Raw genomic sequence first — 13,465 nt, forward strand, 5'->3', positions numbered from 1 at the left:
TGCCACATACTCTGCTTTAGCAGCTGATTGAGCAATTACATTTTGCTTCTTCTAACTCTAACAAAAAATGGTTGAACCAAGAGTAAACAGATACCCTGAGGTGCTATTCATATCATCCACTGATCCAGCCCAATCACTATCAGTATAACCAAGTAGCTTTATGTCATCTACCTTGATAAACATCATTCCAAAGTTCAGTGTACCTTTTGATGTACATGAGAAATCTTTTGGTAGCTTTGAAATGCTTCACATTGCAGCAATGTATGAATCTGGATAGCAGACTTACAGTAAACATAATGTCTGGTCTAGTAGCTGTCAAATAAAGTAAACATCCAACCAAACTTCTGTAGGTTGTGTCATCTACCTTATCAAAACCTCTTGGTTAGATAGCTTCTCTCCAACAGCAACTGGTGTAGTTGTTGCCTTGTAATTTAGCATGGAGAATTTGTTTAGAATCTTCAAGGCAAATGCCTTCTGACTTAAGAAGATCCCTTGCTGAGTTTGAGACACTTCCATGCCAAGAAAGTAGGAAATTTTTCCCAAATCTGACATTTCAAACATCCTCTCCAGTTTTCCTTTGAAGTCAGTCATCATTGCTTTGTTACCTCTTATCTCCAGCAGATCATCCATATAAAAGGAGATTATGAGCTGTGTTTCATCATCTTCCTTCTTCACACACAAGGTTGGCTCATTGATGCTTCTCTCAAACCCCAAGCTAGTTAGGTAGCTATCGATTCTGTCATACCAGGCTCTTGGTACCTGTTTCAAGCCATACAAGGCCTTCTTCAGCTTGTAGACATTATATTCCTTGCCAGCTACTTTGAAGCCTTCAGTCTGTTCAACATATATCTTCTCACTAAGAAAACCATTAAGGAATGTTGATTTTACATCCAGCTGATGTATTTGCCATTGCTTTTGTGCAGTCAAAGCAACCAGCAGCCTGATAGTGTCAAGCGTGGCCATTGGTGCAAATATTTCAAAGTAGTCTATACCATACTTCTGACTGAATCCTTTCACTACCAGCCTTGCTTTTAGCTTGTTCAAGGTTCCATCAGTATTATGCTTGGCTTGAAACACTCATTTCACTCCTATGACCTTCTTGTTGACTGGTCTTGCAACTAGCTCCCAGGTTTGGTTCTTGTCAATCATGCTCATTTCATCGAGCATAGCCTGTTTCCATCCTTGTTGAGCTTCAGCCTCTTCAAAATAACTTGGTTCAACAACAGCCACATCAGCATTCTCATATCAGCCAATGGTGTGGTTCTTCTAACTGGTACATCATCAATGTCCATTTCAAGATCATTTTGATCACCTTCTGTCTGATCTGTCACCAGGTCTTCAATAATACAATCAGGCTCATTTTTATCCCAATTCCATCTTGACTTCTTATTGAATACAACATCCCTACTCATAATGACTTTGTTGGTTGAAGGATTTAGAATTCTATAGCCTTTCTTCACATTGTTGTAGCCCACCAAGATACCAGGTTGAGCCTTTTTGGCTAACTTGTCCCTTTTTACTGTTGGGACATGTGCATAGCATATGCATCCAAAGACTCTCAGGTGAGCAACTAATGGTTTAAACCCAAACCAGGCCTCAAATGGAGTTTTATGAACCAATGCCTTGGTTGGTAGCTTGTTTTGAAGATATACAGCAGTGTTAACTGTCTTAGCCCACAAGGTCTTGGGAAAATTTCTCTCAAACAACAAACATCTGGCCATATCCATCAAGTGTCTATTCTTTTTTTCACTAACATCATTCTGTTGAGGTGTGTAGATGTTGGTGAGTTGGTGTTTGATGCCTGCTTTATAACAAAAACTTTTAAACATTGCAGAGGTATACTCTGTCCCATTCTCTAACCTCAATGTCTTTAGTTTACAATCTATTTCTATTTCTGCTGCAGCCTTGAACTTCCAAAATACTAAGGCCACTTCTGACTTGTGTTTTAGAAAGTAAATCTAGTGATACCTCGAGTAATCGTAAATGAAAAAGATAAAATTCTTGCTTCTATTCAGAGACTGTGTCTTCATAGGGCCACACACAAGTGTGTGGACCAGCTACAACCTTTCAGAGGCTCTCCAGGCTTTGTTTGAAGGGAATGGCAATCTAACTTGCTTTCCTAGCTGACACACTTCACAAACATCTTCTTTCTCTACTGATTTGGAGAAGTTTTCAACCAGGTCCTCTTTGGTCAGCTGAGCCAGTGACTTATAGTTGACATAGCCTAGCCTCTTGTGCCACAGTTTAGATTCATCTAAAATAGTTGTGTAGGCACTGTCTGAGTTCTTGTTCCAGTCCACCATAAAACTTCTGTCAGCCATGGTCACTAACATAAGCTTGGATCCACTTGGCTCACTGATCAAACATTTTTTGCCTTTGAACACTACTGAATAACCCTTTTCTAGCAACTGAGTTATATTGAGCAAATTTCTGTCAATTTTAGGCACAAACAAGAAATTTGAAGCAAGTTTGGTACCTGTAGGAGTGTTAATCAGCACATCTCCTTTGCCTTCTCTTTTGGTGAAGTGTCCATTTCCAACTTTCACCCTTGTTTTGAAGCTTCTATCAATTTTCTTGAAGATAGCAGCATTAGAGGTCATGTGGTTTGTGCAACCATTATCAATCAGCCATACTTTTGTGGCTTTTCTTGTGGCAGCAAAGTAAGTGACTCTAAAGACTTGCTCTTTTTGGTCACTACCTTCTTCTGCCACTTGAGCTTTAGCTCTAGGCTATTGAGGCTGGTTTTGCTTTAGCTTGCCTTTGTTTCTGCACATTTTCTCAAAATGGCCCATTTTTTTTTTTTGCAGATTTTGCACTGCACATCAGGCCTAAGCCAACAATTTTCTGTTGGATGACTAAGCCTTTTGCAATGTGGGCAAGGAGGATACTTTCTTCTTGCTCTATCTTTCCTAGGCTTGTCTAACCAGACCTTCTTTCCTTTGTAGCTAGAGTAGCTCGAGGTTGGTCTGCTCTTGTCTTAGAAGGCACCTTCTTGATGCTCCTCCTATCTGCTAGCTCTTCTTTGCTCTTGAGCATAAAGAGCATTGATCAGCTCAGTCAAATAAATGCTAGACAGATCTCTCAAGTCTTCAAGGGATGAGATTTTGGCTTCATATCTCTCAGGTAAGGTTGCAATGACCTTTTCCACTATTCTTGTTTCACTAAACTGGTCTCCAAGCAATCTTATGCTGTTCACAACAGCCATAATTTTGTCTGAGTATTGCTTCACTGTTTCTTCTTCCTTCATCTTTAAATTTCAAAGTCCCTTATTAAATTCAATAGTTGTTAGTTGTTGCTATCTCGTTCTTTCAGTCCCTTGAAACTTCTCCTTTAGCCTATCCCAGGCCTATTTTAGTGACTCACAAGCAATGATTCTTGTGAAAATCACATCAGACACACTGTTTTGGATGCAAGACATGGCTTTGTGTCTTTTGGTTCTTTCATCTGCATGTTGCTTGATCTGAGCCACAGTGGGATTGGCTTTTAGAGGTACTGATTCAGCATCCGAGTTAATAACCTCCCACAAGTTGAATGCCTGTAGGTAGATCTTCATTTTTACTACCCAAATGTGGTAGCCTTTACCATTGAACACTGGTGGTGGAGCTGGAGAGAATCCAGATAAAGACATGACTTTTAGACTTGAAGAATAACATGTCCACTAAAAAATAAGCTCTTCATACCAACTATTGGAACTAAAAAGGAAGATGAATGAAGTTTGATAGAAACTTGAGATTTAAGCTCGAGACTTGCTAAGCAAACAAGTAGAATTAACTAAGGCTTTGAACAAGAAATGCTTGAGTAAAACCAAAAAAAAGAATGAAGAAGAATTCTGATGATTTTTCATTAACAATGAATTGATGCATAAAACCATTACATATACCAGTCAATAAGTGGGTCAAAATGAAACAAACATCACCTAATCATCACCTAACTCCATTAATATCCTAGTAAATTGATAAACTTAACTTGCACACTTAGTAAAGCTGATTTATCAGCTCAAACATTACCGAATTACATCAAGTACATTACCAACTTAGTTCTAGTCTAACTAAGTTACAAAACAAACACTTGAAGTAACTAAATAAATCAGCAACATGAACTTCAGCTGCAACTTCATGGCTCGGGTAGCTTCTCTGCTTCTTAGCTGCATGCAGGCCAACTTCAACAGTTTTAGCCTCAGTATTAATAGAATATTATGATATGTTGATAATTGACTTTGTCACAACTCAGGCACAACGTCTGGAGTGATTGCAAGCACTTAATACAATAAGGAAATTAGCCCCAGATGGTCCAAAGCAACGAGCAAAAATTGACAAAAGAACCGAGTATTCACCAAACTAGAGAGGATGTCAACAAAATAATCACTAAAATCACTTGTAAACCTAAAATTACATGTATAAGCAAACGTGCTACAAGAGCTGACAAAAACTTCTAAAACTGAAGACTTGTTAAACAATAGAAAAATAAACAAAACATATAAACTTAAGACAACACGGGTCCAAATCGACACGTGAAATCATTTATTATCCCAAGGTTGTCCACTTGCTCTTAAAGTTTTGGGTTCTAAACTATATGCAAAGTATAGAAAAGAGTGGGAGAGGGAAGTGGATAAACTAGAGCAATATGTCGAACCAGAAATTTCACAGATTTTGGAGAGTAACTTAGATGGGCTGGGTGAGTTGGAGAAGAATATATTTCTTGACGTACATAGCATGCTTTTTTAAATGGACGTGTAAGGAAAATACAGAAAAAAATTCTAAGTTGTTGTTATAGGGGTACGGTGTGTGGAATAAGTAACTTGGTCGACAAGGGATTACTTAATATCACACCTTGTCAATGAATTTCTATGCATGATATGCTTGAAGAGATGGGCAAAGACATTGTTCGTCAAAAATCTAAAAGCATCGAAATGCATAGTAGGTTATAGAATGCTGAGAATGTGGATAAGGTGCTTAGATATAATAAGGTAAGTGCTAATTGTTTGTATATTCTTTTTTTTCATGATTAAGTAAAATATGTGTTATCACCTATTAACAAATTTAATTAAATGTACTCATTTTCAGATTTTAGTTTGATGCACCATATATGATAAAATAATTAGATTTGAAAAAGATTCAAGTAAGTTTATTTTTAATTGTGTGTTATCATCTTCTTACTTCGAAGATTTTGTAATAAGATGTCTTTATATGATATGACCAATGTCTTAGGATAAAAATGTTAGTTAAATACCTAATTCATCACTTTAAAAAATTAAAGAATTTACTTAAAGATGTCTCAAATTGATAACATACGATTATGTCCTACTATTTTATAGAACACGCATAACCTTAGATATTTATGGAGGGTTTGAACATGGAGTAAGAAGATATTTCCTAATGAGTTAAAGTATAACATAGGATCCACTCAAGGATCTACCAGAGTTAGTTAAATGTCTAATGCATTGCTTTAAAAAGTGGTGTGTCGTTGAAAGCACCTAATTTAAGCTGGAATTTTGCGAAGGAGTTGACTCACCAATGCCTCTAAACTTGAAGTTGTCAAAGAATGATGGTGAAAAAATCTGTGATCCTTCTATTTACAGAAGCATAGTTGGAAGTTCACTTTACTTGACTGCAACAAGACCTGATTTAATGTTCCCTGCAACATTGTTATCGAGGTTTATGAGTTCACCTTCTGATGTTCATTTGGGAGTTACCAAGAGGGTTCTCAGGTATGTGAAGGGCACAACAAGTGAATGGCTGAATTATTTAAAGGTAGGAAATGTGAAGTTGATTGGATATTCTGACAGTGATTGGGCAGGGAGTTTGGATGACATGAAGAGTACATCTGGGTATGTTTTTAACCTTGGCTCAGGTGCAATCTGTTGGAGTTCCAAGAAGCAACAAGTTGTGGCTCAATCAACTGCAGAAGCAGAATATATTACTGCTGCTGCAAACCAAGCAATTTGGTTGAGAAATTTGCTTTCTGATCTTGGTTTTGAGTAAGAAAGTGCCGCTATTCTTTTGTGTGATAATAAGTCAGCTATTGCCATTGCTGAAAATCCAGTTTAGTGTGATGGAACAAAGCACATCAATGTGAAGTTTCATGCCAATCATGAGGCTGAGAAAAATTTGCTGATTAAGATGGAATTTTGTTCTTCTGAGATGCAGGTTGCTGATTTGATGAGAGTCTCTTTCAAGGAATAAAATTTCTTTCCTTAAGCATGAGCTTGGTATGTCCAATATGAACCTCAAGGTGGAGTGCTGATGTATTTTGAGTTTGATATTAGAATTTAAAATATATGTTTTGTGTGTCAGTTGCTTTAGGCTTTTAGTATTTGGCTGCAATAAGTTTTTCTGATGTAAGTTTCTTTGACTTATGTTTTACGTTTTATTTTGCTTAAGTGGTAAGCAGCTGTAAAGTTTTTTGTGAGAAGCTGAACAGACAAGGAACTTCTCCATTATTCACAAAATTTTGTTTTTCTTTTCTCTTCTTCTCTTCCTCTCTCTGTAACCAAAACTAACACCAACAAATGAAATTCATGAATGGCAACACAACATGTTTTGCTCTGTTTTTAATTGAAAGGATACAATATTGGAATTGGTAATCATTGATTTAAGTCACCAAACTGAGACTTGTTGGAGGAGATATCAACTTGCGAGAATCGGTAATCACTAACTTAATCACAAAGATTTGACTATTCTACCCCCCTTATGTTCTTCCTATAATTTCGGATTTTATCCAATTGGTTCATACATTTTGTTTTTTATAATTAACAATTTCCAATAACTATTTTTGATTCATTGCGACATTTTTAGCCTTCCTTTTACCTGATTTATCAAAATAAATGCAGAATTTGGCAGAGATGCTAGAATGAAGAGATGGAGGTGGATGTTATTTCAATGCCAAACCTATCACACTTTTCATTCTCAAGAAGGATTAATGAGCTTTTATGTTTATCCCATGGTGGAACCTAACAAAAACACTATCAACTTCAATGTCAAGTGTTGATTACATGGTAGAGTCATTTGACTTGATTATCACATCAGTCTGGGCAGAAACTTAAATCGATTTTCTTTTTTCCAAGATTATCAGAGACTGAACTTTGATTTTTACTCTGCTTTTGGATTGAAAGGATGCAATATTGGAATTGGTAATCAGTGATTTAATGAGTAAGAATTGAGTATTTTATTACCGATAAATTCAAAACTTGAATCTTAGCATTGACAATCATTTTATCTCTAATCCTAAACTATGATATACTATATAAGAAAAACACAAATTATATTATAGCAAATAGGGCCATACTTAAATGTGGTTATTTTATAGTATAACAATGACAGTCCTTTCGATGAAATCATCTGTTATTATGCATGCACCATTATCAAACAGAAATAAAGAAAAATGGTGGTCAGAAATTGAGTGGAGCTAAGCATAAGTTTGCCATAAAGGGGTCCCATTTTGTACATCAAATATAGAGACTCAACTGTCTTTAATCGTCCACAGCCTATACTTTTGTGTATACAAATATGGATGTCCATTTCATATTTTCCCTAAAATTAATGCACTGTTCTTTTTCCGCCATTCATTCTCTAGGGATCTTATCTACCACCCTTTCTGCATTTAATGAAGATATTAGACACTAATGAGCTTTGCATAAAGAATAAATCCCCCCAAATCCCATTTGTATAATTGCAAGATAATGTTTGGGTTATCCATACATTTGAATACTAATCGATAAAGAAATTAAAACTATGTCATGTGGCTTTCCTATGCATTTCACAACAATATATATGATTGTAATATGCAGATTTTCCATGAAAATCCAGCGAAATTCTTAGTTATGTAGCTTCGTGGAAAGAAAGGATGAGAAGATGGCCCTTGACAGCATTGATTTGTTTTTATTTGAACATAATGAAGTCAATATTATTGATTTGTTTTGATGTTTGATAGTTATATATGTATATATATATATATAAAGTATCAAAATAAAAATACTTTATAATGTTTCATAAAAATTATAAAGATCAAAATTTCATAATATTCTTCTATAATTTTTTTATAAAAATTAAATTAAATCATAAAAATATTAATTGAGTCAAGTAAATGTAGATATTAAAATAAACATCAAAGCGAAACATAATTACTAAAAAGTATATTTAACCCTTTATTTTATTTTGTTTATTTTTTTCATACCAGGGTGAAGTCTGAACAAATTTTTAAGGGCTGAATAAAAGTTTAATTTTTATAGTTTATATCTTTATATTATAATTTTTAAAAGATTAAATCGAACTTTTATAATTTTAGAGGGCTAAAATATAATTTTACTTTTATTAATTTAATTTTTTTTAAAATTTAAGAGTTTAAATAAAAATTTTACTAAATCCGCCGCCCCCGTTTCATAGGCAGCCCAATTTTTCAAAAGAAAGAATTTCATTGATACACGTTATCACTTTTGGTCGGCAAAACATAATTGGGTAAGTTCAATTCATCGCCTCTGCTCAAGTCTAACAAGAACACTTTCATTCTCGTTCCCATTTAATAAACACACTTTTTCTTCCTACGATTAGAAAAAGGAAAAAGAAGCAAAGCAAAGCACCCTCGGTGTATTTTGTTCTCTTTTTCCTCAATCTTACAATCCATAAACTTTCATGGCCTCGCCTTCTTCTTCTTCTCCTCCTCATGTGAAGTATCAAGTTTTCTTGAGCTTCAGGGGTGAAGACACGCGTCTTAATTTCATCAGTCATCTACTCAAAGCTTTAAAAGATAGGGGAATGCATGTCTTCTTTGATGAAGATAAATTGGAAAAAGGGGAGCAACTCTCGCAATCACTTTCTCAAGCAATTGCAAACTCGGATCTCTCAATCCTCGTTTTATCTAAAGACTATGCTTCTTCTAAAGCTTGCTTAGGTGAACTTTCTCACATTATAGATCGCAAGCCCAATCCCACTGACAAACACATTGTTCTTCCCATATTTTACCATGTTGATCCTTCTGATGTACGAAATATTGATGGAAGCTTTAAGACATCCTTCGAAGAGCATGATTCAAAGAGGCAAAGTGATGAAGTACAGCGATGGAAAGCTGCCTTTGCAAAAGTCGGTAAATTAAAAGGGTGGCATATACGAGGATGTAAATTTGACAGGTAACTATATTTTTCTTATCTTCTTATATTTGATTGATCTTTGTTTTAGATTTCATATATACTTATATATATTTGATTATTTGCTAGATCTGAAACCGAGTACATCAAGGATATTGTTGAATATGTTACTAAAAAATTGATGAATGGTATGTCTAGGAGCACTTCTGATGAATTGATTGGAATAGATGACCAGAAAGAGAAAATTATTAGGCTAATTGAGCAAGAAGATTGTCGACTAATAGGACTTTGGGGAATGGGTGGTATAGGCAAAACTACCCTTGCTGATGCTGTATACAAGGAAGTCTCTCTAAAGTTCGAAAATAGTTGCTTTCTTCAAAATGTTAGTGAGAAAATTATAAAACAGGGGAGGGAATCTTTACGAAATGAACTTCTTTCTGAATTATTAAATGAAAAAAAAATTAATATAGGCACCCTTTTGATAGGATCCCCTTACAGAGAGAGGATGAACAATAAAAAAGTAATTGTGATACTTGATGATGTTAGTGACCCAGATCAAATAAATTTTATGGGTGTTAAACATTTTGGTCGTGGAAGTAAAATCATTGTAACATCCAGAGATAGACAAGTACTTAACAATGGAGGGACTAATGAAATACATGAGGTGAAGAAGTTAAATGCAAATGATTCTCTTCAACTTTTTTCTACATTTGCATTTAAGCAATTGAATCCAGATACTGATTTTCAAAATCTATCGATCAAGTTTGTGGAGTACGCCCAAGGCAATCCACTTGCTCTTAGAGTTTTGGGCTCTAAACTATACAAAAAATCTAGAAAAGAGTGGGAAAGTGAGGTGAATAAACTAAGGGAATGTGCCCAACCACAATTTTTTCAGATTTTGAGGAGTAGTTTTGATGGGCTTGATGAGCTAGAGAAGAATATATTCCTTGATATTGCAACATTCTTTAAAGGGGAACTAAGAGAAGAAGTAGAAGAAATTCTACGTTGTTGTTATAAGGGTGCGGAATGTGTAATAAGCAACTTGCTCGACAAGAGCCTACTTGAAATCATAGATTTTGACAAAATTTCTATGCATGATATGCTTGAAGAGATGGGTAAAGACATTGTTCGTCAAGAATCTAAAAGACCTGAAAAGCAAAGTAGGTTATGGAGTCCTGAAGATGCGGATCGAGTGCTCATACATAATAAAGTAAGCGCCAATTGTATTTATATTGTATTTATTTTCTCATATTTGGTTGATTTAATAAGAAAGTGTGTAAATTCTATTAATTAACAATTTTAATTATTTGTAGTTATTTTCAAACTTTAATTTGATGAGTGTATTGGTTAGCCGATGACATAACAATAATGACCATTGTCTTAGAATATAACATAGAATCTGCTAAGGTTTTATCGGTTTAGTTAAATTTCTAATGCACTATTTTTCAATTGGTAATAATAAAACATACTAAAACACTTTGTTTTATACTGATATTTGGATGTTCTTTGGTTGGTTATTAGGGGACTGATCTAACTAAAGGAATAAAGGTACGCATGTCTCCTATTGATCTTCGACGGGTAAGCCCTACGGCTTTACAGAACATGCATAATCTTCGATTTATCTGCATCTTTTTTGGGACTAGTTGGGCTGAGAGTCGTCCTTATGACCAAGATGTTGATATTGCATTCCTTCCTAACGAGCTAAGATATTTCCGTTGGGATTATTACCCCTTCAAATCTTTATCATCAAATTTTAAACCAGAAAAACTTGTCATATTGAGATTACAATGTAGCAACGTGGAACAACTTTGGAATGAAGATGATGATCTGGTATATACTTTCATACTTTCCTCATCCAATTTTTTTTTAAATGGAGATTTATAATTTATTTATTTATGAATCATATTATAGCATCTTATTAAAAGTTTTAAAATAAACACTAAAAAATATTTTATATTTTTTGAAAGAAGCAACATTATTTGATTTATTAATGGTGAATGAACTTATACTACATCAACACATCAAATATAATTTGTCACTTTATTTATATTATTATAATCATTTTTTCATTTCACTTTTAATACCGTTAAAAGTAAGCAGATGATGCTTTAAAGTAATATAGCTAATTTTTATTTTGATTTGGTACAGGACATTGTTAATTTAAGGGAAATCAATGTTTCTGGTTGCAATAAATTAAGGAAGATCCCTAATCTATTAGGAGCCATCAACCTTAAAAGAGTTATATGTTTGTGGTGTGTCAGTTTGGTTGAACTTCCTTGCCTCAATCATTTGGCATCTCTAGAAGAACTTGAATTTAGGGGATGTCATAATCTCAAGAAGTTTCCCAAGGTTCCAAATATGTTTATGGATTTCGATTTGTCAAATACTGGAATAGAAGAAGTGCCTGATTCAATTGGGTATCTCGACATGCTTGAGCAGTTGGATTTAGCTGGCTCAAGGGTAAAGAATGTATCAAGTAATATTTTAAAGTTGGAAAAACTTCATGGTCTTGATCTTAGTTATTCCATGATCACTGAATTCCCAGAAATCCCAAACAACTTAATGCAATTAAACTTAAGTGGGACTCAAATTAAAGAAGTGTCCTTCTGTTCCAACCATCTAAGTAATCTTCATTGCTTAGATATGAGCTTCTCAAGTATTCAAAAGCCGCAGTGCAATATCGCCCTCTTCGGCTCGAGAGAGATAAGGCTTGATGCGCCCACACCAATCTTGAGGTTTAAAAACCTTAGAGTTTTGCTAATGACTTATTGCGACAGTCTTAAACTACTCTCAGAGCTTCCTCCATATCTACAACACTTCGATGCAAATAACTGCACATCATTAGAGAAAGTATCTTTCTCAGATCAAAATCAAGATCTATATGAACTCCATTCTTGCTTTGTTGAAGAGCTTGATTGTTCCATGTTATTCTGTAATTGCTTCAGATTGAATCAAGATTCAATTGATAACATTGAGGCAAATGCCATGCTCAAAATTAGACTCCTAGCAAAGAAATGGGCATCAAAATATGATGTTTGTCCACCAAATTTTTTTTCCTGTTTCCCAGGGAGCAAAATTTCAGCAAGTAAGTTTGAATATCAAAGCGAGAATTCTTCTTTAACTTTGAAGATAGCTCCAAATGGGTGTAATAGGAGCAGATTCTTGGCTTTTTCTATCTGCCTTGTGGCCGACCTCATTGGTTGCGTAAGCTTCAGTGGTTTTGACTTTATCTGTGAATACCAACTGACAGCTGCTAGTGGTGGTGGTCATGAAAAGTTCAGAAGTGAGTGGCATTGCAGGCAACAAAATTGGGCATCAATGGAGTGCATGGGTGATCACGTGTTGATTTTACTTAGTGGCGATATGGTTAAAAATGACAAGGGCTATGAGCAAGCATCATTTGAATTCTACATCAAATACTACGGCGAAGAAGATATCAAGGTGAAGAAATGTGGCGTACATGTATCTTATGTGGATGAAGAACCTAAGTCCCAACCCACAGCATAAAAGGGCTAGGCAAACTTGAGCACTAAACCTAAGACCTCCAGTTGCACAAGTAAGTGGGTTTCATTTCATTTGTGATATTACCATATTTTTCTACCATTGTTGATAATAAACTTTTAACTTGTGAATTGCCTATGATAGAAATAAACTGCTTTAGAACCAAGATGACATCTAACTTGCTCTGCTTTATAAAGTGCTTGTCATTTAGAAAGTGCTATACCAACAAGAACGAGACTTATTGGAGAAAAGAAGTTTTAGCAATGATGGTGAAGAATGGGATGGAGGGCGTAAAAGATTGAAATAGTTTTTGTTTCTTTTGGCTCTGCTTTTCAGGAGTAACAACTCTCAATCATGTCATCTACCTGCATGGGTAACTAGGCTCATTTTATTCTTCCTACTTCCATAATTTTTTTCCGTACCATTTTTAGTAGTAAATTTTAAGCTTTTAAATTAATTGCCTATGATACAAAATGAATTGGCTTTAATTAATTAAAGCCAACTAGGATGAATGTAACTTGCTCTGATTTATAAATTGCTTGTAATTTAGAAAGAGGTATATCATTTTTTGGAAAACTGAAACGTTTTAGTTCAAAATTATCAATGCTAAAAGTGGAGTTTGTGATAGTTGTCTATAAAACGGAAATTTGTTCAATAGTTTATGGTAGTTGCTTATTATTTTTCTCATCTTCACTAACCTGTTGTGGGTTTAACGATTTGGTTGAGTCTAAGCCATGATTTCGTGCAGAAGCAAAAGGTGAGAATCTCCCACTGCATGGCTAAGTCAAGGGGGAAAATTGTATTTGAGGTTGGAAGCTGGGTGATATTGAATTCTTAAACAGTGGGGTAAAAAAGATGGTCTTGGAATTGTTCAAGAGCATTTCC

At 34.8% G+C, this 13,465-nt stretch overlaps 2 protein-coding genes across 2 annotated transcripts; both read left to right on the forward strand.

Annotated features, from left to right (window-relative positions):
- Positions 1–5,513: 5,513 nt before the first annotated feature.
- Positions 5,514–5,981, forward strand: LOC108471780 (secreted RxLR effector protein 161-like). Its single transcript, XM_017773349.1, has one exon. It carries the CDS (start codon positions 5,514–5,516, stop codon positions 5,979–5,981), a length of 468 nt encoding a protein of 155 aa, XP_017628838.1.
- A 2,394-nt stretch (positions 5,982–8,375) lies between these two features.
- LOC108472867 (disease resistance protein RUN1-like) lies at positions 8,376–13,220 on the forward strand. The gene is made up of 5 exons (XM_017774425.2): positions 8,376–9,121; positions 9,209–10,289; positions 10,601–10,909; positions 11,228–12,635; positions 12,778–13,220. The coding sequence occupies exons 1-4, from the start codon at positions 8,628–8,630 to the stop codon at positions 12,584–12,586; spliced, it is 3,243 nt and encodes a 1,080-aa protein (XP_017629914.1). The 5' UTR covers positions 8,376–8,627; the 3' UTR covers positions 12,587–12,635; positions 12,778–13,220.
- Positions 13,221–13,465: the final 245 nt, after the last annotated feature.

The sequence above is a fragment of the Gossypium arboreum genome, chromosome 10, assembly GCF_025698485.1.
Source record: "Gossypium arboreum isolate Shixiya-1 chromosome 10, ASM2569848v2, whole genome shotgun sequence".
Lineage (NCBI taxonomy): Eukaryota > Viridiplantae > Streptophyta > Magnoliopsida > Malvales > Malvaceae > Gossypium > Gossypium arboreum.